We start from the raw sequence: 27,879 nt of genomic DNA, 5'->3' as shown, positions 1-27,879 counted from the left end.
ACGGAGCTGATGGAAAATCAATCAGTGTTACCTCTGCAGAAGGCAAGGCCACGGTGATATCCTGAGTGGGTTTTCGTGACCGTCCCCTGCCTTGCTGAAGCGCTGGGTCCCTAAGGAACGCTCTGTTGGTGGGGAGCTGGAGGAGGAGGACATCTGAGGAGAGGTGCTGAGTGCTGCCAGCTCCCCCTCCTTCTTCACACACCCAATCGTTTTGAGGAAGAAACAGTGTAAAAAAGGTGCTTTTCTTCTTAGCCTTCAATTCCAACAGGGCCTTGTGCTGCTATCAGGGCTGGGGCAGTTCTGGGCATCATTTACCCTTGGGGTGGTGAGAAAGATAGCTTATGGACCCCTTCACAGAGGAATGGCTCTCGTGTCACCTCCTCCAGCCCCTGGTTTCTTTGGGATGCTCAGGGAGGGCTGCGGACCTCCTCATCACTCCCCAGCATGGAAAGCCACCAGCAGCACAAAACCCATCTCCCTTGCACAGGGTTGAACCAGCCCCAGCTTGGGGACACTATCCCAGGGGCTGATCCTGCCTAGGAAAGGCAGTTTGAGCACATGGCATTCCTACCCATGGGGGCATCCCTGCCCATGGTTGCATCCCTGCCCATGGTTGCATCCCTGCCCATGGTTGCTGAGTGCAGCCCCGGGCTGGGTGACTAACACCGGCTGCCTCGAATACCGGGGATTGATCGATCTCCTGGTGCCAGTGGGGACAAGGAGTGCTGGACACCACCAGACCATCTTCACCCCCCTCTATGGGTGCTGCTCATCCCCGCCATGCTCCTCCAGGCAGCCTGTGTATCCTTGGTGGGTACCTCACTGGGGCGCTGCTGCCACCCGGGACTGTCACAAGGGATGCCCAGCACAGGGCAGGGGGCCGGGCTGTCCCCATTCCTGCAGGCGTTATCCCAGAGCAGGGTTCCTGTCCCAGACACGCTGATGCTGCTGCCGGCACCCTGCCCGTGAGGGCTTGTATAACCGCTTACGTAAGGCAACGCTGGGCCACAGCTGAGCTGGATCCTGCTTCAATTCCTGCCTCTGCTGGCCCAGCACTGCATACGGTCCTTGGGCCTAAAGGTCCAGGGTCCCACCCCTTGGGGATCCCTGTACGTGATGGGCATCCCCATGGGTCCCACCTTCCCATGGGAATGCTGCTGGGTGCTGTCACCTTGTCCCTGCTGTGACTCAGAGATGCTCATCCTCCACCTCAAGACTCTCTGGTGCACAGTTCTGCTTCACACGGAGCAGCTTTTGCTGTTGTCTTTGAAAGCAACCAAAAGGAAAGGGATGTTTTGTGCTTCTCCAAGGGGGCAGATGTGGCCAGGGCTGCTCCCTGGCCAGCAGCAGAGACGAGCCCAACACAGCCTGACAGGCACCCAGAAAGCCTCCACCTCCCCAGCCATCCCTGGCCTGCTTTCCAAACCCGACTGGCTGGGTTTCGGGGTGATGGAGGTGTGCCAAAGCACCAGAGCAGGAGGGCGAAGGCATTCCCTGGCACTGGAATGGGCAGGATGCCATGCCAAGAACAGCATGCACTGTTCATCTCCCATTCCCAAACCCCGAAACACAAGCGAAACCCCTGGGGGACGTTGCCTGTGGGCGCAGACAGCCCATGGCTGCCTGTCAGTGCCCTTGAGGACTATGCAGCACCCGTGAAACCCATAGGCAGGGTCTGCACCGGGTCTCCATGGGATGCTTTGGAGCACCCACCGTTGCCCTCAGGCATCACTTGCGGGTTGCAAAGTGCTCCAGGGGGTTTGCTTTGATGCTCGGTGCTCTCATACAAGGACAGGAGGAGAGTGGTGAGGATGAGCCTGCCTTCATGGGTCGGAAAACGCTGGTGCGGGGATTGGGCACGGTCAGCCCGTGAGTCAGTGGCAAAGGAGGGCCGGGCGCGGCGGAGGCTTTATTAACTGAGGAGGGGTGGAGCAAGGCTCTGCAGGCAGGCGAGGAGCCCCGAGACGGGCATCGACGGAGCGGGGTCCCACTGCCAGCCCAGCGAGTCCCTGCAGCACCGCAGGGATGCAGCCCCGGTCCCGCTCCTCCTCCTCCTCCTCACCGTGCCCCTGAGGGGGGGCCGAGCCGCTCGCCCCCCGCCGCAGCCCCGGACTCGCCCTCGGCGCAGGCAGGACGGCGGTGATGGAGCAAGGTCAGTGGAACAGGTTTCTCCTCCCGGGTCCCTTGAGCAGGCGTTGTCCTTCCCCGCGCGGGCTGCGGAGCTGCGGGGCTGTTGACAGAGGCTCTCATTAGCTCGGTTATTGGATAGGGATGAGGGCTGGGCTCTTGGAGCCGGAGGTAGCGGCTTGGATGGGGTCATGGCTGCCCTGTGCATCTCCCTGGGGGATGCCCGTGCTGCTCAGGCTGCCCTGGCCTTGCAGGACCCCCACTGGAGCCCCCAGCCCAGGAGGCGTGCTCTGAAACACCAGTGGGGTGGTTGAAATGATGGGTGTTTGCGTGGGAGCTCTGCTGTAACAGGGACCAAAAGGGTTTGGGGGCAGCATCTGACCATGGTGCTGTGACCTGCAGCTGCCCTGGGTGCTGGCAGGGACCAGAGCCAAGCGCAGGGGTCGGTTGTGGCTGTGGAGACGGGTCAGGATGAGGGTTTATCACAGCAGAGGTAAAGGCAGCATCCAGGATCCCTCCTCTGCCCTGCTCAGGCCTTTTGCCGTTGGAGTTCCCATGTGCTCCTCTGCACTTCTCACCACCACTGCCCGTGGCCGATGGGATGTGTTTCCCCACCCACACACCAGGGATGGGACCCCAGGGAAATCCATCCCCACCAGGGCTTAAATGCTTGTGTAGGACTTGCAGTCTGCGTGCAGGTGGTTTCTGGGCTGGATCCCCTCCTTGCTGCTCCAGGTCAGTGCAGCACCACAGGGGGTCGAGTGGTCCAGCCTTCATCTGGGTGTTTCCTCTTCCTGGTCCCAGCAGGACTTTGTGGGCCAGGCGGTTCTGCTGGCTTTGGAGAGCGCTGGTGTGCTGGAGCTCGGTGTGCTGCAGCAGGAAAGTACACTTGCTGTCAAAGTGCATCCTGAGAGCTTAAAGCTTAGGCAAAGATCAGGGAGCAGGAGCAGCGGAAAAGTTGTCCCTGTCCCTCCAAAACAGCAAGGGATATTGAGGAAAGCCGGGATCACTGCCCACAGTCCCCGCAGTGCCTTTGCTACCCACCTTTCTTCCACCAGTATCCAGGGCAGGACGTACAGGCCATGCAGGGCATCAGTCCTGCAGTACCGGTGTTTGCCCCAGGCTGCATGTTCTCAGTGCTACCCAGGAGATGGTGCCAGTGTTGTCCCCGCTACACAGGGTCTGTCACCCACCATCACCTCTGGACCCGTCTGCATCCCTGCGGAGTGATCCCTGGTTCATGCAGGAGATGCTGTGCTGCTGGGCATGTGGAACAACGCAGAGCCAGCCCCATTGCTGGAGTTGGAGTCAAGTTCTCCTAACACACAGCTCCCATAGGTTCAGCATCCCCACAGGCAGTGTTGGGCACTGCCCTGTGTCCTCACCATGGGTTTCAGGGCCAGGTCACAGCGAGCCAGATGCATGGGTGTCATGGGGACAGGAATGTTCAGCTGCTGGGGACAAAGATCAGGCGGTGCCTGTGCTCAAAGTGCAGTTCTCCCCAGCAGCACTGCGGGATGGATCCAGACTAACACCACGTACCTGGCTGCAGCCACAGCTTCACCCCATCCGAAGGTCCCCACAGCCCGAAGATCTCAGCTATGACCCCTTAGGCTGTTGGGGCAGGAACATGGCTCTTTCAACTATAGGTGACCCTGTAGCTCCCTCTTTAGCACCCAGCTCCCCCAGTCTGAGTGCTGAGGGGCCGTGGGGGGGTCTCACAATAGGGACATTTCCTTGTGTGCTTCTGCATTAACAGCTCCATACCCCTGCTGAGGCTGGAAACGGTTATTGCAGCCACAGCTCCATGGTTACAGAGCAAACTTGCACCGAGCACTGTGGCGGGTGCTGCCCCATCCCTGACCCTCATTCAGCAACAGTCAGGGATTTTAGCTGAACATCCAGGAGGAGAATCCCCTGCCCTGCCCCTGCAGTGAATATATGCTCCAGGTACAGCAGGCAGACCGACAAAGGCACTGGTAATGCCCCACACCTTGCTCTGCCCTGGCTCCCCCACCGATGCTCAGTGCTGTCTATGGGTACATCCCTGTGCTCCTTAGCTGAAAGCAAGCTGAGTGATGGGTAGCAGGATGACGGGTACCATGGAGCTCGCTCCAGCCCCGGGATGCTTGGTGGTAGAATCCATGGCATCACCTGATATTTGCTAATATTTATGAATTGCTCTGTTAATGCCTAAAGTCAGCATTAAAAGGAAATGACACTCCACTTTTCCTGCTTTCCTGGCCTGCTTGGTGGCTCTCTCACAGGGAAGACACACTGATCCTGTTCACGTTGCTGCCTTTGGGGCATTTTGGTTTTGGGAATAACCATGGAGGGGCCTAAAAGCCATTGCAAAGCCCGTGTGAGATGCTGCATCCAACCAAGGCTGTATCAGCACTACACCCAGCCCTGTGCTTGGCTGGGCACAGTGCAAGGCAAGGCAAAGCTGGGGCGTGCTGCAGGAGCTCTGCATGGAGCTCCCATCCTGGTCCTGGCCATCCACCCTCCTGCAGCCATGTGTTACTCAGCTGCCTGGTCAGGAAGTGAATCCCATCGGGATGGGCAGGAAATAGTTAAGGAAGTGGCAAGCAATGGCCCACACTGGCCCGGCAGGTCCCAGACCCCAGTATCACCCTCCAGTGTGGGCACTGTGGCCATCACCAGTCACCAGCTCCGAGTGAGGCTGGAGGAGCATCAGGTAGAGCTGAGGACTCGGTGTTCCAAGGGATAGTGTTCCCCATGGTCCTGCCTGCCTGTAGGACTCACCTGGTGTCCTGCAGGTGATGTCCTTTTTGGTTTCCATTCCAGCCCCATGGCTGAGCACACCATCCAAGGGGAGCAGCCAATAATCCCAGTGCTGCTAGCCCCATAGGGGAAGCACCCTCTGGGGTGGCTGTGGTACCCAGCACCAGAGCAGGGATGCTGCAGTGAGCACTCAGGACCTGCAAACCCACATCTCCAACAACACAGCCACTGAACACCCTGGGTTCCCCAAACCTTCCCTGGCTTCTCCCTCCTCCAGATCATGATCTGGATAGTGCTTGATGTATTCTTCTTCCTATTATCATCTGATTTTAGTAGCTGCAATATCCCATTGACACAATTTTGCTGTTTTCTCATTTTGAACCTGTTGCTTGCTATCTTAATATGATACACGCTGTTTATTGGATCAGCCCAGCCAGATCCTGCGGACAAAGAGACACAAGCACCTGAGTGACAGCACCAACACATCACCCTTGCAGCAGCCACATGGGGCTAAGGGCAGGGCCTGTGAATCAGCATCACTTTTGTGAGTGATGCTCCTCCAGCTGAGGAGCTGGGGATGTGTGGCTCAAGGATGGGGTGTTCACGCCATGACCAGACACAGCTCATTGGCCTCACTTCACTCCCTACACGCCGCCTCCTGCACCATCAGGACAAGGAAGTACATGTCCAAGCTAAACCCAGGGGACTGGTTTTGCTGGGAAGCCCAGTTTAACACCAGCACAGGGTTTGGTGCTTGTAGCTTGGGGAGTTAAGGGACAACCATGCCCAGGATTGCAGGTTTTGTGCCAGGGAGATGCTGCCATCCGCTGCCATCCACTGCCCCAGTGCCCGCAGGACCTGTGCCATGCCCGGCCACGGCACCACGGGCCAGGGCTATGTTTGCTCGCTGGCAGCACTGGGCCAGGGAAACCTGCTGCCGGCTGGGTTTCTGTTTGGGAGGCTATGGAAGGGTGTTCTCCAGGGTGTGCCAGCCCCGGCCTCCACCCTGCTTTCACAAGTGCCCTCTCCGAAAAGAGCTTGTTGTTCTTGGCAGTGGAGCAGAGGCAATTAGCACCGGTGAGGCTCTTCCATAGGGGCCAGGCTGTCAGTGAGCAGAGTAATGGGGCCTGGGGATGAGCTGAGGACACGGGAGCAGCCATATCCCCATCCCATATCCAGGGCATGTAGAGCCCAGCTCCATCATGAGCCCACTGGGATGCAGCAACCCAGCCAGCCTGGGGGGATTGAAAACCAAAGGACACCTCCTGAGCTGAGGGTTAGAATGCCCTGTCCTGCAAGGGCTGCATCTTCATGCTTTGTAGGATGTAACCTGGTTGGAAACCGAGGAGCAAACCTAAAGCCAAGCAATAAACATGAACCCAAAAAGCAGCGCTTGCTCTGGGGCTGCTGACACCTCTGACAGCCACCCCTGTGCACACAGACCGTTCTCCTCACCCCACCTCGGATAGATGTGGGTCTGAGCCCACCTCCTGGGCTCTGCAGGGTGCCATGGCTCAGTTCTGGTCTCTCCCTGCAGACATGGGGATGACCACACTGGTCACAGGGCTCAGCAATCCCAAGCACCCTTTCTGGGCTTGGTCTTAGCTGCATGGGGACGTGACCCCCGGCGCTCGGGTACTGTCACATCACCAAACATCTTCACTGGCTCTCTGGAGGAAAGACAAGCAGGGAGACGGATCTGTGTCAGCATCAGCCCAACACCAGCAACTGCTTGGGTGCTCCTAAGCAGAAAGGCAAAGTTAAGGAGTGTGCAAACCCCAGCTGCCCAGCAGCCCCTGGATACCTGCTGCATCCTGGTGCCCGGACAGCAAAAGGCTCCAGCAGGTTCCAAGCCAACAGATCTGCTTCTCCCTGTCATCCGCTGCAACAAACTGGTCCCCATTGCACTGAAGTGACCGGGATGCGAGCCAGGGCAAATCACTTCCCTTCTGGGTCCAGCACAAACCCAAAGGCACGCTTCATCCCTGGCGTACTGGAGCAGGAAGCTGGTTTGTGCCCAAGGGCAGAGGGCTTAGGTGAAGTCACCTGTATGCATGAGGAAGGGGATGAATTTACCACCATCCCCTCACCTGAAGACTGGCCTTAGGTTATGGGTCCTGCTTGCAGCAGCACTTGGTGACCATCCTCCTGTCGCACCCCTGCTGCCTCTCAGCCCTAGTGGGCTGTGGGTCCCATCCTGCTCCCCCAGCCCCGGTCCCGGCAGAGGGAGCTGTGACATTACCCAGGGCTCTCCTTGCCCGCTGGCAGCCCTGGGCTTTGGAGAGGGACCAAAGCAAACAGGCCCCTGGCGCTGCGCAGCCCTCACGGGAACTCGCTGACTCAGCACCTCTGATCGCTCGCCCTCTTGCCTGGAACTGAAGCCGGGAGCTGTGCAGGACTCGTGATTTCGGATGGAAAAGCACTTTTAGCTCCAAAAATCACTTACAAAAACTCCTCCCCGGTTTGCATCTGAGCAGAAAGATCTTGGTCCTGCAGTCGGTGTGCAGCTGATGCTGGAGCACCTCTGTGTGCAGCAGCACAAGGCTGGGACCCCACAACTCTCCTGGGGGGGGTTCAGCCACTTAAGGGGCAGTAGGACACAGAGCCACTTTGTAAAGAGTACTTTTTGCTTGCAAAGAGTGCTTTCCCTCCCCTATACCCCCGCCTTGCCCCCCGCCAGGGCAGGCACAGGCAGGGAGCAGCACAGCTCTGCACCAAACAAATCCCCCTCCTCCAAACAGCAAAACCACAACTTCCACAGCTCCAAAGCGTGGTCCAGATCCCAGCCAGACCCGGGGTGAGCACGTACAGACTGTCAGGAGTCACCGTACTCCGGTCATCCCTTATCATTTGCATCCTTGCGATAAGGCAGGATAAGCAGTACCAACAACAACATGCGGCGTTTCTCTGATCCGGTGGTTTGCATCACAGCCTGAACAGGCGTATGGCCAATACCCCATGGCAAGGGGCTGTTGACTCTTTCCCATTAGGATATATCACTGCCCAGGTCCTCATCCTGCTGCTGTACCCCAGAACCAATCCTGCCACCCAGGAGCCACCCACAGGTCACGCATAGGTACACTGGAGCTGAAGGTTTGGACAAGGAGTGCAGTGGTCAGTGAGAGATGCTATGGGTCTGTGCAGAACACTTAACATTACGGTTCAGAGCTGTGTTTTGAGCACTGATGCTTTAGAGATGCTTGGAAGAGGCTCTGGGCTGCAGCCTGGTGTTATGCTCAGTCCTGGGATGCTCCTGGAAGCAAAAGCCAAGATCCTTCACAAAAGCTTTGCTTCAATGCCCTGGAGAGAAACGCAATGCCCTGGGACAGAAACGCTGCCTCCATGGGACAGCAGTTTGACCACTGGAAGGCACCTAGCACCGTGGTCAAACTGTCTTCATTTCAGAAGACAGCATGGACTGCACTCATGGATGTGCTGGCTAAAGGCAGAGCTGGCACAGCCCCAACCCACAGGAACCAAAACTGCCTCCCAAAAACACAGCAACGAACAATACAACCAAGAACCAGGAGAGAAACCAGGACTCCCCATCCCTCTGCTCCTCCAGCCCAAACCCCACATCAACCACTCGCTCAGGAAAGAATGGATTGTAACTGTTTATTTTAGGTCCCTTTGTTAGCATTATCACCTATCTCCTTCCACTCCTGGCTTGTGTGGTCTCGCAGCCATTGACAGCACAGTGCAGCATGTTTCTTCCTCCAGCGAGCAATGACCATCCTCCCTTCAAGGTTGGCAGGAGCTGCCTGGTCAGATCTCAGCCGTCATCCCTCCGTACCAGGTACCGCCTGGGAGCATCGCACAGACAGGGAGCAGAGCGAGGGAGCAGGAGGGCTGTCCAGAGGGACCGGTGGAGATGGCTGTAGCTTTCGGCTGGCCCAGGAAGGGAGTCTCTGGCTTGTGTTTTCTGGCAACTTAGAACTGGGTTTGTTTCTGGATCATTAAAAACAGAGATGACGATGCTATCTGCAAAGGGAAAGAGAAACCCATCAGCACCCTGAGGATCCCGGCCTGAGTGTGCTGAAAGCTGTGAAACCAGCAAGAAGGACACAGCTATTTGAAGGCTGGGACGTCCAAAGAACACAGTGACTTGGGGTGTCAGGAGATGTGGCAGTGGGCAGATGCGCACTAATGCCTTTCCTTCACCTCCATGGCCCATGGTCCTTCAAAGCAAACCAACCAGACACCACAGAACAGCAACAATTCCATCCCAGATATGCAGTTTCCAAAGGTCTGAGTAAGATCTCAAGTATCTGGAGAAGGATTCCCAATGGCACTGGACCCTGCCATCAGCCTGGTCCCACCAGGAATTGTGGCTGATTTCCTAATGCCTTCTAAAGGTGAAGAGTCAAGAGAAGCCTGAGCATGGTTGAAAATCCCAGCTACAGGGACACAGAAGAACCAGACCACAGAGCAGTCTGCATTCATACAGGTTATGAAACCAAACAAGGGCTTCACGTCCTGCCCAGCCACATCAGGGCTGTTGAGTAATGAACTAACGCTATTGCTACCTCTATGAACTCCATCGTTTCCACATGAGCAGGAATTTGCCCACACACAAAAGCACTGAGGTTACCTGGACTCCTACTCTTCCAGGTGGGTTGAAACTGAGACCTTACATTATCCACATCTCGACCTTCTGAAGGGTTTAACCTCTCAGATGCCCCATCTCCTACTTACAGTTCAGTGTCTACAATGACATCTGGCTTCTCCAGAGTCTGTCGTCTCCTCTGGATGGCATCCACGATCTTTTTCCTGGGTCCTAACGGGATATTGATGCTCTTCAGGTCATTGTCTGAACACAGCATGAGGGCCTCCAAGTCGATCTTTTCCTTCTTCAAGATGGAGATGAACTCAAACATGTGCAGGGAAGCCAGAAAAGTCTCCAAGGGGCTGGTGTCTGGTTCATCATCATCGTCTAAACCCAGCTCCACCTCATCCCAGGGCAGCTCCTCCGCGTTCCTCTCCTGCAGGCTGTTGGCACTGCCAATGCTATCGTTGAGACTTGGCGAGCGCTGCAGGCGGCTCCGCAGTTTGACACCTATCCCATCGGTGTCGTCTTCACCCAACGCGCCAGCGTCCTCCCGGCCGATCCCGAAGAGCCCACCGCTGACATAGTTGCGCCGGAACACCATGGTGCCCAGCCCGGGGCGGTTGAACAAGGAGTCGTGGCCAGAGTCAGTGCTGACTTCCGAATGGGCCGAGTCCATGTGCAAACCCGGGTCACTTATGGCACGGGAGACAGTGTCTTCATCCGTGAGGAACATGTCTCGGATATTACGCCGGGTCCACTCCTTGGGGCTGGCGTACGTGCCCTGCTTCACAAACATGACATCGTTCCCCAGCTGCAGGCCAGACAGGGACCGCACGCTCTTCCTCCCATCCTCATAGATCTTGAACGTCCCATCTACCTGCTTCTTCTTCTCCAGCTTCTTCTGTATCTTCGTCTTTCCCTTGGCTGTGCCATGGATGGTGGCTTGTGAGTATGGCAGGGAAGTCACCATAGACATGTGCTGGAACTTCTTGCTTAAGGTGCTACTTGAATAGCTGGAGAAGCTCATGGTATCCGAATTATCTGACATCTCCTTTCTGTACCGCTTCTCCATCCTTTCGTGGTGCTTCTTCTGCAGCTTCACACAGTCTTTAATCCTCCGCTCCGCATCCCTAAAGGCCTTGTCCTTCAGTTTGCTCACCAGCTTGGGGTTGAGGCTGCTCTGCTTGGCAGCAATTGAGTCCAGGTATCGCACACACTCCATGTGCCCCTTCATGGCTGCCATGTCCAGCGGGGTATGGTAGTCATTGTCCAGGCACCAGATGTTGGCCCCAAAAGAGATGAGGAAGGAAAGGCAGTTGAGGTGGCCATTGGCTGCTGCCAAGTGGAGAGGGGTATTCCCCCAGATGTCACATTTGTCTGGATCCCCCCTAGACAGCAAAGAAAGAACCGGTTAGCAAATAGGCATGGCTGAGATAGCTACTGAGATATTCCCACTTGTGCAGGGGCGATTCAGCACCAGGAACCGTTGCATCCTCAAAATATGGAGCTACATGTCCCACAGCTTAATTTTAAGAGGGTTTCTGGAGGGGTGTACCACTGACACGGAATCATGGGCCTGACATGCAGGTCATGACATGAATTTAGCTCTCAGGAGACACATGTTCCTTCTTGCCGGCCTTGGCCTTGGGGTTCTGTGGGGGTTTTTGCTGTGCCACGCTTGGTCTCGATTGCACGGCTTGAAGCACATTGGTGTTAGCACATCCTGAGAATCCAGTTTCAGAGAAAGTGAGGATTGGGTTTCTGCGCTCCTCAAGAGCAGGGCACTCGGCTAATGCCATCAGCATCCCCTCTCACACCGTGCCAGCCACTACCCCCTACCCTGCTGACAGGGCACAAGCGCTTGCCCACATCTGCCTCCCATGCCAGGACGGACACAAACGTGGGATTCAAGGGAAGCCGGCCCTCCTGGCATTCCTACTTGTGACCTGTTGAAACAGGAGCCAGTTCACACCCCTGCTGGCACCAGCCTTCGCCCCAGCGCATGTGCTAATGATATGCAGGCAGCAGCAGTATCTGTCAACAAGGCGCTCTCCCTTCCTGCACAGGGATAAGGCAAAGCCTTTTATTAAGGCTGTGCAGCTCCGCCACCCTCAAGAGCAACTCCCGTGGGCAGCAGGGCCCTTTCATCACCACTCTTCCAACGAGGAGCCAAGCATTATCCCTCCACCGTGAAGACCTCAGCTCCAAGCCCTGCTGACACTTAGTCCGGAAGGCAAAGGCACACTTAAGATTGTCAACCAGTGTTACTTTACTCCTTGCTGCTTTAGGATCTGTGTTGAGAAGAGCTGGGAGCAGCAGAACCCAGAACCCCCTCCCCAACCCCATGTGCTCTGTGCTATGGCTCATCTCACTTGAAAGAGCCTGAAAACTACGTCAGGCACAGAGATCACAGGAGCCAAGGGATTTCTTTCCTGCTCTGCTTTGCATCTTCATCCCTAGCACCCATAACAGCTTTGTCTTCATCCAGCGCATTCAGCCTCCCGTAATAGAACAGCAGAGCCAGAGCAGAGCCACCGGCTGGTGTAATGACTCAGTTGCATCACCCAGGCTTTGCTGGCACCTAAGCTATGTAAAGCTGAAGGGAAATGATTCCACAAAAGGCAGAAGCAATAACGACAGTGTCCAGAGGTTGAGCTGGAGATTATTCGAACCTGGAGCGTAAGCTATTCCCTAAGAGCTGCTCTGAGGAGCGCTCAGCTTTCCCCTTGTGGAAGCATCACCAGCAGCTGCACCATACTTGTGTTTTCACAGAGTCTGTAGAAACTCAGTAAGCCCAACCCAGAGCCTTTGGCATCCTTTACAGAAGCAGAGAAAGGCTTCAAACATGAGCGTTAGGGCACATCACAGGGTTGAGGAGCCCTGAAACCAGCCAAAGGAGGAGGGAGCTGTTGGTGCTGTAGCAATGCCCAGTTTCCAGGAGCGGTAACTCCCCAGCCCTCGCCTCTACCCTCGTAGTGACATGTCCAGGCTGGGAAATTCATGGGGAGGATGAATATTTGATGACTTGCAAGAGAGGAGTGAATTATTGATGGGGCTGGATCAAAGAGCCACTGAAACTGGAACCGCGGGCGCTGGAGTGGGGCCCCGGCGCGTGGAGGGTGCTTGCTTTGTTTACGTGGGCTCCGAACAGGCACATGCGTGCCCAACATGGGCGGGCAGATGAGCCAGGGCACCCTGAGGGTCCCAACAGGTACAGGGACTCAGGATGTGAGCAGAGGATTAGCAATGGACTCACTAGAAATCGTTGTGCTCCCCAAGCCGAGTGTGTGGATGCTCCATCCATACGGCCCATTCGTATGGCTGGCTGGCTCAGGTGGCAAAGGGCAAGGTCTCGGGGGATTCCTATTTGAAGGTCTACTTTCCCCTCATGAGTAAGTGCATCAAACCCAGCTTTCCCTGGACGTTTCCACTGTCGAAAGCCAAGAGCATTAAAGCAAAATTAATCTCTAGGTCCCTCTGCCTGATAAATGTCTGCTGCAGGCGCAAAACATGCATCCGAAGGGAAGGAGAATGGTGACTTGCAAAGTAGAGGTGTTTGATCCAGCTCAGATAATAAACATGAGGCGCTCCCTCGGGCAGGTGTCTGAGCAAACCTTCCCCTCCAGGGCGCTGCACACGAGGAGATGCTGACTGCAGGGTCCACTAAGTGGGAACCTATGTTAATAACAGGGATAGAGCCCAGCACTTCTCAACTTCAAAGCGTTTTCGAGTGCTGAGTCAACTCCTGTAATAACCATTATGAAAAACACTGTTAATTGAGCCCCTTAGGTGGACATGTGCGTGGCCTGAGTCACTCCCTCTGCACCGTGACAGGCACACTCACTCCCTTCCTGCTGGTTTTCCCCCTCCACTTCTCCCATAGGATCCCAATTAGCTGGAGAATCCAGCGGCACTTACACACGTCCTTCCCTGGCTGCATGCGTGAAGTTCCTCCAATAGCATTGGGCTGGCTCATGCCCTGGCTCGTGTGTAAAGGATCAGGCCTTCAGACCAGGAGCCAGCTGGGTGCTGGGTGTCTCTGCCTCCCATAACGCGTTTTTGGATATAAGAAGAGGAAAAGTCATTCATGTTTGGAGGAAGAAAACCCACCAGCATCAACATAGCTGGGGCAATGAAACAAGTAAAGCTTAGAGATGGGCAGAAAAGAAGAGGTTTTGGAGCCAGAGCAGAGCCTTGGGTGCTTTGGTAGGTCTGGGTGGTGGTAGGTCAAGGATTCAGCTTTTCCCCCTCCCAAATCCATCCCAGATGCTGTAGGTGAGGTTCCCCTCAGGGCTCCCTGCCTCTTGTACCAACGGAAAGCCAGGCCAGCAGCTACTGGTGCTGGTGCTCATCACTGCAGCGGTAGCGCCTGGGGGTACGTCTACTGGCTCAGCACTTCCCCATGCCCTCATCTCGGGCTGACTCCTGGAGCCAGCTCAGGTGCCAGAAGCGATGAGGCTACAGCCACGCTCCACCCTGCTCCTTCCCCTTCCCAGCCCAGGGCAAGGTGTCCCCAGCACGGCCACGCTGCTGCGGGCACCCACGTGGCTGTGAGCACTGCGGGGTGCAGGGGATGCTCATCACCTTCGCATGCTCTGCTGCAGCCGCCACTGCAACCGGCCCCAGCCAGGGCGATGGGACTCCTCTGAGCAGCCCAGCTGATGTCTGGAGCCACTCACTGCTGAGCTGCACCCCTCTACCATTAACGTCCACAGCATCCGTGACCCCCATTGTAAGAAGGGAAACTGAGGCACCTCTGCACAGAAACACCAGTTGACAAAGCTAACTGGGGACCTGTCTAGCAGAAAGAGCATCCTCCCCCCTCCTGTGGTCCACTGCAAGGCAAGGAAGTCCTGGCTCTTCCCAGCTGAGGGCCCCAGACCCGTTGTTAACTGGAGCTGGACTGGTGCCCACCACTGCCACTGCAGCTCATAAAGAACTGCGCTGAAGAATTACTGCCTCTGAAAAGCTGCAGTGCTAAATGCCAGCCTGCCTCTTCCCAGCCAGCGTGTTAATTGAGTTTGCTTCTCTCACTGGAGCCCGGCCAGGAGGAACAAAAAGGCTTTTTGTATCGCAGACAAGAAGGACGAGCCATTGCTGATCCCTCTGTCCCAAACCCTCTCCCCATCCCCATGCAGAGGTGTCTCAGAGGCACAGACACATCCCTAACTGTTAGGGACTAGATAACCCTAAGTGTCCATCGGACACCGGTACCGCTGCCCAGTGCTGGCAAGGAGGATTTGGTGTTTCTTGCTGCCCCATCATGCCTTGTGCCTCAGCATCCCCCTGCAACCACCCTGCTTACACCCTGAACCTTCTCCCACCCCATCCCTGCATGGAGCCAACCCAGCCCCAATGCCTCCGCTCACTCCAGCACTGTTCCAAGCCTCAGTCCCACATTGTCCTGCCTCACAGTGCAGGGGCTTTTGTGCCAAAGAACAGCAGAGGCCAGAGAGAAATGCCCTGACATTTGGGGACAGACAGGGACAGTAACATACCCAACACAGAGCTAAGTTTCATCTGTGAACAAGACAAAGACCATTGCACATCATCCTAAACACTAACAGTAAACCACAGGGGCTGCCCATGGGCTCTCCCGAATCCTGCATGATTCCCCCTCTTACAGACCCAAAGCCAGCTCCAGAGAGCAGAGAGGAGCCTGCAGTGAGCAGAGCAGGAGGGCAAGGAGCCTTCGCTGACCAATGCGTGGTCCTGGGCAAGGACCTGACACACGGAGATGGATGCATGGATGTAAACACACCCTGCAGCCCACAGACACGTTTTGTTCCACCATCCATCACAGAAAGGGCACTGGGCTTTTGCCAGGCTATTTTCCCTGTCAGGAACAAATGTATATCAGGTTGTTAATTAAACAGCAGCCGAGCTGCACTCGGACATGATTGAGCCCACAGGGGCCTTCTAATGCAGTGTGAATTTATAAATGGGGCCTCTCCATGGAAAAGGCTTTGTGGAAAGGCAGAAACTGTTGGCTTGGATGTGTGGGTAGGCAGGGCAGGCTGCGGGGTGTCCTGTGATGGAGGTGGGCAGTATAATGACATATAATGATATAAGGAGATATAAAGTCAGTCAGAAAGGCCTGTGATGTGGTCAATACAAAGCCTTTCTGGAGGGGTGCTCATCCATGTCGTGGGCCTTTCAGACTGATCTTTCAGCCATCAAAGAGTCTTTGGAATCATTTCTGACTTCAGGGTCTCATCCCCAGAGCTCCTGCCCCTGTCTCTCTGGCTCTGGGTGGTGATTCCCCTCCGGGCAGAGCGCAGGGCAGGTTTATGCTGGGCACAGTCTCTCTGTGCCCTCAGTAAGTCCTGCATCCAGGGAAGCATCACAGGGCTCCCAGCCCAGGAGCATCTCAGGATGCACCACTCAGAGTGATGCCTTACCCCCTCCGGACTCCAAAATCCTCTTTTCCTGATCACACTCCCACTGCATCAGGAACTCAAGGAATTCTCACAGTCAGAGCAGAGCACCAGGAGATGCTGAGAGCCCAGGAGCAGGCACAGTGATCGGGTACAAGAGATAAAACACAGCCCAGGGTGGACACGGAAAATCCCTGTTTGGGAGCTGATGGCCCCACCAAGCCCTGACCCTACATGGAGAAGCAAAGCCCTTCCAAGGAGGGGTGCTGAACACCCAGGCTGTCCACCTCAGCACTAGCACTTACTGTTAGAATGAGCTAAACCAAAATCAGCACTGGCACCGATCTCTCAACACAAGGCAGAGGTCACCCCGCTTTGGAGGCCTCTACATGAGGTGCTCAGAAAAGCTCCTGGAGCAGAAGGAAGTACTGGCACATCTCCCTTGGGAGGCTGGTAACAACAGGAATGCCATGCACTGCTCCAGAAGGGACTAAGCGTGGCAGACCCTGCCTTAAGTTCCTCCAACAGCAAGATGTGAAGCCTCCAGTCTGACAAGCCCCCCACGTCCCACTCCCATCCCTTCGCTACACCCATGCCTACAGAGCCAGAGACCCTGAGGTTCGGTAGCTCAGGGTGCGGTACTGAGACAGATCAGCATTGAGCAGCCCCAGGGAGGGAGACTGGACTTGAATCTGCTTCTGGGGACCTGCTCCTGACTTTCCTGGGCTCTGGGTGCGTTACAGGCTGCGCAGGGGTCACATCCTGAGACCCCGCTTTGGGTCAAACAGACAAGTGTCCCTTGGCACTGCACACATCTCTGTGCGAGCACTTATTGGGACAGAAGGAGCAGTTAGTCTCTCTGCCCCCCAATTTAAAGGGCTTTTCCATGGCAGTGACCCAATGTGTTTGCATTGGATGTCTTTACAGGACCTGACTCAGGAGTGCAAAGCACTTGCAGGGGGAACCCAGTCCCTGGGGAGCTGAAAGCAAGCTTTGAAGCAGTTATAGGGTCAGAGGAGTTGGAAAGCACACAGTGGTTATCAGGAGCATTGAATCGGACTCAAAGCACCACAAGGAGAGAAAAACAACAGGGGGGAAGGCATGCTATGGACAGAAGCCATCATTTTGTGGGGCACCTGCCTCCACGCTGACCTACAAGTGGGGAAGGGGGAAAGATGGGGTCCCAGCTACTCTGTCCCCACGACCAGCCGCGTGCATTCACCAGTGCTCACCCTCTGCTGACGATGAGGCGCAGGGCATCCAGGTTGCCGTGGTAGGCAGCCCATAGGGTCGGGGTCATGCCATCTTCATCCGGAGAGTTCAGGTCCTTCTTGGTGGCTTCCTTCAGGAGGTCCAGGTAGCCGTCCCGGGCTGCTCGGTGGTACTGGTCATTCATGGTGGGCAGTGGTCCCCGGGGGAGGGGGGCATGGGTGCCCAGGGGGTGCTCAGAGTCCGGGCATGGACGCGAGGAAGGGGAGGGCTCGGCTCGCACAGCGCCGCTGTACCAGGACACCTGAGAAGTCGCGGCCGCTCCAAGCACAGCCAAGCAGGCGCTCCAGCGCTTCCCTGGGTCCTAAGCATCCTCCAGCCCTCACGGCTCCTCGCCACAACCCTTTCACGCACCAGCAACACGGCACATTACGGCTTCCAATTAAGCAGCATCACTGCGTCGGGCTCAGCAGCGCTGTGGGCACAGCGACAGCTCCACAGGTCCGTGTGTCCCCTGCACAGAGCAGGCTGCCAGGTACCTGCCTGGTACCCCAGCACGCCCCTTGCCATAGGTACCATAGGGGCAGCTGCAGCCATGGGAGGAAGTGAGGGCTGATGGAGCACGAGCCCCCGCTGCCCCCACTTGCAGCCCCAACAGAGAAGGGCAGGATGGATGCTCCTGCACCTGGATGGATGCTCCTGCTCCATTCAGAGATGGTCAAGAGAAGTTTGGTGACTGCCCTGATTTCAAAGCAATGCCAGGGTTGTTTTTCCTGATATAGATAGATAGAGAGACAGACAGATAGACAGACAGACAGATACATATCTGTATATATATTTCTCTCTATATATATGTGGAATTATTACATATTATTATAATTATATTAAAATAATATATATTGTATACTAACACATATTTTATATATGTGTATATATATGTAGATATATTACTAGGGAAGTATATATATATTTCTGTCCCTGATAACCTGAAGTAACTCACACAGGCTGGAAAAATTCCCTTCCTCATCCCCTCTCCCTCTTTGGACACCACAAAGCCTGCCCAAACCAAACCCACTCTTGCCTGTGGCTCAGCACTCCCACAATGTGCACAATGTCCCCTCCAGCGTCTTTTACGCTGACACAGGATTCCCGGCTGTGCTGAGCCCGACAGCCGCAGGCAATGCCTCCAGCGCAGGATTCCTGAGCCCCGGGCACCCTCTGCCGTCAGGAGAGACGGAGCCAAGCCTGGATGTTGAGCCAAGCACGGAGCTGTCGCAACGCGTTGTGTCCGACACTGAAGCCTATCCCCTGGGACACGCTGTCATGGAGGAGGAATTTCCTGCTCCTGGCTTGTGTGTTTTGCCTACCGCATCCTGGTCCTGGCTCTGGGGATGGAGGATTTCAGGGCTGGACCACGTGTCTGCCACCGGGGCCCTGGGACACACGGGGTTTGGAGAGGATGAAGGAAGACCAAGGATGAGAGAGCAGGGAAGAGTGGAAAAAGGGGGAAAGACTGAAAGAGAGCAGCAGAGAGGGCTGGAAGGTACCGAGCAGAGAGGAGGGAAGATAGAGAGAAAAGCAGCTTATTTTGTAAGCAAAACACCCACCCCACAGGGGCTGCTCGCATCAGCAGGTTCACACTCACCCGCTCAGCCTCCTTGAGTGAGTCCTGGCGTGATGCAGTAGACATGGAGGTATTTGTGGCTGGGATCCTTCCGGGTGAAAAGCAGCGCAGTAACGTCTGCAGTTCATTACAAGGTGATTTAATGATTCTTGTATTATTACTAATTAAGCCTGTTACACTGTATGGTGGCTCCCAGGAAGGACCAGCAGCATTGCCCAAGGCTGTAAATGCTCTTTCCTCTGTCGTTGGCTGTTGAGGACAAAAGAGAGGGGATAAATCAGTGCGTTTCCCTCTGGGAGGACTCTGATCATCACCTGTGCAGAGCATCACCATTGTCAGCTCGGATTCACTATGAGGCGGTCTGGGTTCCTCTGGGAATGGCTACGGACAGAGATCAACCACTCACCCCGAAGAGGAGCCCTATGGCTCAGCAGAGGCCAGGCAGGGCAGACCCCGCACTGCTTTGTGACAGCCGGTTGGTGGCAGCACGGGAAAGAGACCCGAAGCTCTCCTTGGGCTCTACGGGAGGTGTGAGCTGCCTCCTTCGCCATCCCACGTAGTTCAGTTTGATGCTGTCCCTGTAGGGCTGCAAGAAGGAGCACAGAGGTGAGCAGGCAGGAACGGGACTGAAAATGCACAGCAAACAGCCCCGAGCTGTGCTTGCCCCAGAGATGAGCGGCAGGGGCATCTCCAAGAGGGGCGTCCTCATGAAGGAATATGACTTGTCCCCATTCAGTCAGGTCAGCCCAGGGTCCTTTATCTGCCCCACCAACATATAACAGCTAAGAGAAAGCTCTCCCCTCACCTGGCAAATCACGGAATCCCATCTGCCCTGTGGTTCGTGCCTTGACTTCTTTCTTCCTGCAAGGACACAAGTTAAACTCCTGTGGGCAAGAGAAAGGTGAACCCACCCTGAGAAGTCAAAGGCAATGCATCAGCAAAGGGACACGGATTCCAGCCCCTAAATCCTGCCCTGCTCTAAGGAAAAAATCTTCCTCATTGTTGCCACCGTGGGTGATAAAATACTGAGCTTCCCTTGGCATTGAATTGATACCAATGCAAATTTCTTCCTTCTCAAAACCATCGCAGGCGTAGCGGGTACTGATTTGAATAGCACAGGGTGAGGCGCAATATTTATTGTGCTCAGCCAAGCAGAAAGCCAAGCCCCAAACCATCAGCAAAGATAAGTTCTTCAACCTGAACCATCTTCTCTCCAGGGGACAGAACCCGTAAGCGCAGGGAGAGCGGTTTGCTGGGGTGGCTTTGCTCGCTGGCGACCGTGACCCTGCGTCCGAGCGGTCCGTGCCATGCGCTGCAGTGTTGTCACCTCGTGCCCTCCCCAGGTAAATAACAACCCTTATCTCCTCATCTCTCCCCTGCTTCCCCAAAATCAGCTATTGCACAAAATGGATCACATGAGTTCCGCTGAGAAGCCCGTGAAGAGCTGCTGTCGGCTCCAGACATGGTATAAATCACAGAGACATCCCAACGGGTATAAATTCTTCGGCTGACCAAGCTGCACCGACAGGAAAGCTTCTCAGCCTGTGCAAAGAGCAGAGATTGGGATCCCAGGCAGCAAACCAGGTCAGTGAATGGCTTTGAGCAGTTAATTCGCTTTGTTTCAGGCTTTTTATGGGGGCTCAATGAAGTCCCAAGCTTGGCATGGGCAAGGGGGTTGAGAGGGAGCAATAGCAGAGATAGCTCACACCCTCCTTGCCGGAACTGGTGTAAGCCGTGACGTGATGTTCCAAAGATTCCCAGGGCTTTCTTACCTTACAGTGGTCCGTTCCCAGCCAGGAAGTACAACATTTCTCAGTGTTCAGTGGTTGACATTAAGAAATCAAACCACCTTGGCCACCTGCCCCAGGATATTTGATCCCATGAGTGCCTTTCTACTGCTTTTTCAATACCCACCTAAACGTTGTGTGGTGAGTTAGGCAGCCTTGTTAAACTGAGCTGGGACCTCCCCAGCCACAAGCATCTTGAGCAAGAGCACAACCTTCAGGGAACCAGGAAGAGAAAGGTTGGAAATGAGCTCATCCCTCTTTTTTGCGCTCCCTGTCTCAGCCTTCCCCATTCCTCCGGTACGTCCTCTGCTCCTCATCACATCCTGCTTTGGTCCAGCCCTATTCAAAATGAAGTGACTCCTTTCACTCATGGGGCTCTCCTCCCAACAGCATTAATCCTCAGCTAAAGCATTGGCTGAACCATGACCGAAGAGCCCATGCGGAAGAGCAGCGAGATCGGACACCCCACCTCCAGCATGGGCTGCGGACACAAGGATGACAAAGCCAGCCTGGCCTCCAGCCAGAGAGCCTCTTTCAGCCACCAGCCCCATCAGCCTCCCTCCACTCCTGCCTCCAAGGAAGTGTGGAAGAAGGGCGGCCGCATGTTCTCCATCCTGCTGGCAGTGCACTTGGCATTGCTGGCCTGCACACTGGTGAGCAGCGGGGCTTTCGAGAAGATCGCTGTGCATGACTACGATGTCTTCTTCCTGCTGACTGTCATGATGCTCGTAGTCATCATATGGATCATCTTCTACCTCTTTGGCACCTCCCGCTGCCCGGATGCCATCCTCTGCAAGGACTCCCATGCTGGACCCATCTGGCTGAGAGGTAGGAGCTCTCGGGGGGTGAGGGTTGGAGATGAGATGGATCAAGATGCAGGGTGGAGAGTTCATGGGGGCATCAGTTATTACAGCATCCATCTAGGGCACATCCTCCTCTGGCACTGGGGCACCATGCCCTGATTCAGAAGGTGAGCTCTTAGACCTGCCACTGGTTTCTTTACCAGGCCTCCCATTATCTGCAAGAGCTGTTGGTCCTTTACACCAGGTTCCTTCCAGCCTTACCATTGCTTTTGCAAGAGCTGTCAGCCCCAGCCAGACTGAAAATCCCTTCCAGGCAAAATGAGTCTGTCGGTGCCAAGATAATTTGGGTGCCGGGAGAGGAAAAACAAGTAGAAGCAAAGCCTCTCCATGGCAATAGCTCCTCTTCATCTCATCTCTCTGCATTAGCCCACGTGTGCATGTGTCCAATCACAGATGTTTTGGTTCCTCAACAGGAGGCCTGATCCTGTTTGCCATTTTCAGCCTTGTGATGGATGTGTTCAAAATAGGATATTACTCAAGCTTCTACAGCTGCCTGTCTGCAATCAAAATAATCTACCCCATTGTGCAAGCAATATTTGTGGTCGTCCAGGTAAGAAGGCTGTGCACTGTCTGAGGGAGGGGTGAAGAGACAGAGCCGCCAGTGGAAGCTGGAGCTTTCACCTCATAGACATAGCTCAACTCCCCCTGCAAATGGAAGGGGCTTCACTTAGCCCTTACCCAGCTCATGTCATCCAACCACAATAGCTTCCAGCTGTGGTAACTCACTTTAAGGTATGGGTTTAAACTTGTTCCCACCCTGTGACATTCTGGCTTATGGCAGGATGCTTGTCACAGCCTGCATCCATCCGGGTCTCTTTTCCCATGAGGAGCAGAGAGAGAGGACGACAGTCAGGGCAGGGACTGCTTTGCAGTTTGAAGTCCTACATAGAGGACCATCTGCTCTGCAACAATGCCAAGCAGAGAATAGGTCAGACAGGGACAATTTTGACAGAAACAGGGCCTGGCCATGGGGAAAGCCATGGCAGTGGGACAGGGCAGGAGAAGCAAAGAAAGAACAGACCACATCCATCAAAGGGCCAGGATTATGGGTTAGAGGACTGGAAGCAGATGGACCCAAGCAAGAGAGGCTCCAGCTTGCTCTCTGCTGGGCAGGGAGATCTCTGCTTCAGAACAATGGGATTTGCTTGCTTGCTTGCTTTGTTGGAAATAACAACTCCTCTTCTCGCCCCTGCCAGACGTACTTCCTGTGGGTCTCTGCCAAGGACTGTGTCCACGTGCACCTGAATGTCACCAGGTGAGCACTGATGCTCTTTGAATCCCACTGACCCAGAAGAACCTGGGCCACTGCAAACCCACTGCGTGCTCAATCACACAGCTAAGGTGCAGCAAGGGGACAATCCCATCTGCCTTGATCCTGGGCAAACCTAAACCCTATCAGTCTCCAACCAGCCTTAGATCCCAGCCCAAGTGGTTGAGGTTTATAACCTATGGATGTAGCAGGGTTGGGATTCAATTTAAGAATACAAACATCACTTAAAGCAGATTAGTATTAACTAAACAATTAGCATTAAATGATTCACAGCTGACTTTTGCTTCCATGGGGAAGACAACGATGCAGTAGGCAAGCCTCAGCATAAAACAAGACCCAGTTTTGCAAGACTAGATCTACTGGAGACCAATCCAGACCTGTGAAATCTATTCACTATTGAGAAGCTCTTCCAAAGGCAACAAGAGGAATCGGGTCTTTCTAATTCTCATGAGCATGGACCAAAAATAGGCAGAGAGCTACATGGCCTAGAGCAAATGCTTTGGTTTCATGAACCTTCTTCTTCCGCAGGTGCGGCTTGATGCTAACACTGACTACAAACTTAGCGGTGTGGATGTCAGCAGTGACAGATGAGTCTGTTCACAAAGCACATTCGAAGCTGAAGAAGAATGTGACAGATGAAATCTTCAGATGGCTTTTGAAAGGTAATTTGCCCATTTGTGGAGCCATCTCATCCAGGGAAGGAGCCCACGAGGTAGAAATTGTTCTGCAAGTCTGGTTTTACCCCTATTCATAAGGCCTGTTGAGAGCTGAAGGCTCATTTAACTAAGCTGGTATGTTAAGAGACAGGTCCTAATGTTCATGTCTTAATCTGTATCACAGAGGAGTCAGAAAGGTGGAAGGTTCTGTACAAATAGGATAGGAATGAAGGGAAGGAAAAGAGATATTTAACCTGCACCTAACTTCAGAAAGATCGTGAGCACCAGAAGGCTGAAATTGTAATGCCCCTGGGTTCAAAGTGGTCACATATTCTTCTGTTTCTTCTGTCCTTGGCCTTGTTTTTCACTGACCCCGAGTATCCAGTTCTTCAGGGCTGCTAACAAGTGCTGGTTCTTGTTTTCACACCACTGCATCTGTTTCCATCTTGTTCCAGCGGGAATGAGAAGTAGCTCACCTGAAGAATGCAATTGCAACAGCCAAATCTGCCAGGTCTTCAAGAACGGCTACTTCTGGCTGTACCCCTTCAACATTGAGTACAGCCTCTTTGCCTCTGCCATGGTCTACGTCATGTGGAAGAACGTTGGGCGCTTCATAGACCACCACTCCCACCACATTCACCGCCTGAAGTTCAGGCTCTTCCGAAGGACCTTCTTTGTAGGCATTGTGTTGGGCCTCATCACCCTGGTGAGTGGTTTGGGAGTCCTCATTCTTTACGAGGTGCAGGTAAATTCCAGCACTGAATCCAGCACGAAGAGCCAAGCCCTCTCCATGTACTACATCTTCAACATTGTTTGTCTGGGGCTGATGTCTCTTGTCTGCATTGGTGGCTCTGTCATCTACCGGTTTGACAAGAGAGACATGGATCGGCACAAGAACCCAACCAGGACCCTGGACGTGGCCCTGCTCATGGGTGCAGCCTTGGGCCAGTACGCTATTTCTTACTATTCCATCGTGGCCATTGTAGCCAGCACACCAAGGAACGCTATCAGCGCGCTCAACCTCACCTATGCCCTCCTAATGATTGCGCAGCACACCTTCCAGAACATCTTCATTATCGAGGGCCTCCATCGGCAACCTCCCAAGGAGGACCACAAGCATGATTCCCACCAGAAGGATCTCTATGGACTCACCTTTGTCAACATCAGTGCCGTGTCCCTCCGGATGCCAGACGGCGGCAGCACCCTGGCCCCTAGCACCGTCCCTGGCTCAGAAGCCACCCATCCTTCTGACCTCGTGAGGTCCCTCACTGCTCCCAAGAAGATGAACTGGAGGAGGAAGTTCTTAAAGGAGATCTCCATGTTCCTCCTGCTGAGCAATATCATAGTGAGTACCTGCAGGGAGAAGTCAGGGTGGGGGAGAGGGAAGCAAGCACAAGAGAGAAGTGTCTGGGAAGGAAAGGATGCAGCTCTTGCAGATCAGGTCCTTTCTGTGCCTTCCCTACACAGAGAGCACACTTAGATCTGTATGTGCAGACAGCTGATATTCCCTTGCCACTTAAAAGCAAGAGCGACTGCCCTGGAGCTAAGACATTTCAGGCTACACCAACATGACCAGACAATAAAATCAGCGGGTACAAGAGCAGAATCAGGTTTAGTATTTTTACTGGGTATTAGCAGATATGCAGACTAGTTACCTAAAAGCAATAAAACACATTGAACCCTTCCCTTAGATCCCCAAAGAAAGGATAGGAAGGGACAAATACCTGGGGTGACGTCTGGGTTTTCTTGAGAAACGGCAGCACATCTCAGAATCCACGGCCTGGGAACCCAGATGCTGATCCCAGCTGCTGTGAGGAGAAATCGGACAACTTCAGCTGGGGTTTCCACTTCCAGGGGACCACAGTTCCCTGCAGAAGACACACAGGGTTACAGCTGCACCTCCAGAGAAGCCAAGCACATGCTGTGCCTCTAGGGACCCTCAGCTAGTCAGTCACATCGTGTCCTCACACTGATCTGACCCTTACGCTCGCAGAGGATGAGCTGACAACCCTCATGCAGCCACATGCACACAGCGGCTGGGCTCCTGAGCAGGGAACACACAACGGAGCCTAAGGTGCTGCTGGCAGCTCAGCCTTGCATTCCCTTGCTCCATCCGAGTTTGGCCAGGCCAGGCTCATGCTCACACACAACGTGCTCAAGTTCTCCCCCTGGTGAGTGCTTCAGCACTTGGTTCAAGCCTGTCTCTGAATCGAAACTGAGCTTAGACCGTACATCATCACAGAATCATCATAGAATCATAGCATCATAGAATGGTTTGGGTTGGAAAGGGCCTTAAGATCATCCAGTTCCAACCCCCTGCCATGGGCAGGGACACCTCACACTAAACCAGGGCACCCAAGGCTCTGTCCAACCTGGCCTTGAACACTGCCAGGGATGGAGCACTCACAACCTCCCTGGGCAACCCATTCCAGTGCCTCACCACCCTAACAGGAAAGAATTTCCTCCTTAGATCCAATCTAAACTTTCCCTGTTTAATATATATATAATATATATATTATATAGTGTTTTATACACTAAGTAAAACTCTTCTTCAGAACTAAAGTCTTATCTTAATGACAGCACAAGCTCCTAACACAGGTACCGTGCTCACGTCTCTCTCGGTAGCTGTGATTGCGGGTGCTTGCTGCGCCGCTCACCTTCCTCACTGCAGTGCCATTCTGTTTCCTCCACCAGCTCTGGATCATGCCAGCCTTTGGTGCCCGGCCCCAGTTTGACAACAACACAGAACTGAACTTCTATGGTGATTCCATGTGGCCGGCCATCGTGGATATTTGCCTGCCATTTGGGATCTTCTACCGAATGCATGCGGTGGCCAGTTTGCTGGAGGTCTACATCATGTCCTAAAGAACTCTCTCGCAAGGAAGATGCGATCCTCCTCAACCAATCTGCCTTATTCCTTACCCTGGGGCTGGGAGACTGCCCTGATGTCCCCAGGGGTCCCCCAGCACTGCCTGAATCGTGTCCCTTTGCAGTGTTGGGGCATTTACGAATCGCCAGTGCAGATCACCCAGACATAGTCCAGATTCTATTTTTGCTACTCGTGTGTGGATGTGCATGTGTGTGTGTGTGTGTGTCTGATGTTCTTAAAGCTCCAAAGATCAAGCAAGGAAGGTGCCCACAACAGGGTCATGGTGATTACCCTTGGTTCATGCAGAGACTCACCTTCCTGCTTAAAAGCCTGTTCACTCCATGCCATTGATGGACCTTGGCCATCTTGGCCCCCTTGGACACTCAGTGCCTGCCTGAGGGGCTAACACAGGCGTGGAAGGCAAAGAAATGAAACCAGCTTCTGGTACGGCCAGTCAGAAACCACTGCCCTGCAGAGATGTGAAAACCAAACCAGTGACCACCAAAGGCTTTGGGAAACCTTTAAATCCTTCCTCTCTGTGCTACCCATTTATATTGACCTTCCCTGTACCAGCCTCTGCTGGTTTCCTTGCTCTCCAAGGAGGAATCACTGCTGCCGAGTGCGATTGCCTCCTCTTCCCAAGGGGCAGGTTGTTCTACAGGAGAGCTGTGCATGTGGTCCTGGGCTGGCCCTGGTAGAGGATTGCTCTAAGCACACTTTTTATCCCAGTTTTCCTGAATCAGGGCTCAAGAAGCATAAAGCTTGTACGGGCAATATAGAGTGGGGAATGTTCAAGAGATTGGTTTTCTGGTTTTTTAAATAGATCGTGATTTTTTAAAATACCTGACCATTTTTGTATGTTATTTATTGATTTTCACTGCAACTCTGACCTCCTGCGGGGACCTCCCATGTCCTGCGACTCAGAACTCAACCCAGTGCCACGGCAAATTTCATCTCTGAAGGGATGCTTGTGCTGCATCCACAACCCTGTGCATGCTCTGAGGCTGTGAGCACAGCCCCGCGGCATGGAGCAGTGAGGCCCCAACACAGGTTTCTGAGCGCCTGCAGCTCTCCATGAACCACTCTATGATGGAGGGGGCTTCCAGAGCAGGACTCTTGGGTTGTGGGAGGTAGAAATGGTCCCAGAGTCCAAGTGGAGCCCATGCTGCTGGGTCGGGAGGGTGCCAGAGCGGCACAGATGAGTTTTGTGTGTACCCTGAGACATTGGGGTTTGCTGTTCCAGTAAAGGGCTTATTGTCCTGTCAGGGTTTATCATCCCAACAAAGAACACTGCAGAGGTGGCAGAAATCATCAAGCCTTTGCCTACGGACACGTGTGCATCCAACCAAGGGAATAATCACATTGAAACCATGGCACTTGGCATGGAGCGATGCAGTTTGCCACCCAGCATCCCACACTGCCGGTTCACACATTCCAAAGCACCTTTCCCCTCCACACCTATCACCAAACCAGCAGGGACCGGTGCCTGTGCTGGTCTGCCCCCACTCCCAGCCCCACTGACCCTGCAAAGGCCTTGCTCTATTTTTAACCATTGATCTGGTGAAGATAAAGGAAACTTCACCTTTCCTAAGACAAAAGCCTGATTAATTCCAACTGCAGGAGCCCCAGATTGAGTCAGAAGAGAGACGCAAATGGCACACGGACGTCAGCGTTACGTACACCCCTGCGCATTGTTTCAGCCCAAGCTGCTGGGCTCTGACAGGGGCAGAGAGCTCTTGTAACCACCTGCTCTGTCCTGGGCTTTCCCCCATGTGCTGGTTCCAGATTGCCAGGGCAAAGCCT

At 54.3% G+C, this 27,879-nt stretch overlaps 2 protein-coding genes across 11 annotated transcripts; one reads left to right on the top strand and one right to left on the bottom strand.

The window, feature by feature from the left end:
- The first annotated feature begins 1,964 nt into the window (after window positions 1–1,964).
- Window positions 1,965–26,918, top strand: OTOP2 (otopetrin 2). 3 transcript variants are annotated; one of them, XM_065693700.1, is made up of 8 exons: window positions 1,965–2,152; window positions 20,026–20,215; window positions 20,809–21,246; window positions 21,695–21,831; window positions 22,478–22,536; window positions 23,080–23,213; window positions 23,663–24,552; window positions 25,902–26,918. In XM_065693700.1, exons 3-8 carry the CDS (start codon window positions 20,841–20,843, stop codon window positions 26,070–26,072), a joined length of 1,797 nt encoding a protein of 598 aa, XP_065549772.1. In that variant the 5' UTR covers window positions 1,965–2,152; window positions 20,026–20,215; window positions 20,809–20,840; the 3' UTR covers window positions 26,073–26,918. The 3 variants fall into 3 exon arrangements, with proteins under 3 accessions (XP_065549772.1, XP_065549775.1, XP_065549774.1); XM_065693703.1 differs by having other exon boundaries at window positions 20,699–21,246; XM_065693702.1 differs by lacking the exon at window positions 1,965–2,152 and having other exon boundaries at window positions 20,014–20,215.
- On the bottom strand, window positions 8,487–20,762 carry USH1G (USH1 protein network component sans). Of its 8 annotated transcripts, none has more exons than XM_065693709.1 (6): window positions 20,404–20,762; window positions 19,437–19,515; window positions 19,038–19,217; window positions 18,653–18,880; window positions 9,568–10,809; window positions 8,487–8,853 (listed from the first exon to the last, which is right to left on the bottom strand). In XM_065693709.1, exons 4-6 carry the CDS (start codon window positions 18,757–18,759, stop codon window positions 8,850–8,852), a joined length of 1,353 nt encoding a protein of 450 aa, XP_065549781.1. In that variant the 5' UTR covers window positions 18,760–18,880; window positions 19,038–19,217; window positions 19,437–19,515; window positions 20,404–20,762; the 3' UTR covers window positions 8,487–8,849. The 8 variants fall into 8 exon arrangements, with proteins under 8 accessions (XP_065549781.1, XP_065549782.1, XP_065549784.1 ...); XM_065693710.1 differs by having other exon boundaries at window positions 19,437–19,492; XM_065693712.1 differs by having other exon boundaries at window positions 19,437–19,492; window positions 20,546–20,592.
- Window positions 26,919–27,879: the final 961 nt, after the last annotated feature.

The sequence above is a fragment of the Lathamus discolor genome, chromosome 13 (assembly GCF_037157495.1).
Source record: "Lathamus discolor isolate bLatDis1 chromosome 13, bLatDis1.hap1, whole genome shotgun sequence".
Lineage (NCBI taxonomy): Eukaryota > Metazoa > Chordata > Aves > Psittaciformes > Psittacidae > Lathamus > Lathamus discolor.
This window is presented reverse-complemented; position numbering and strand designations above follow the sequence as displayed.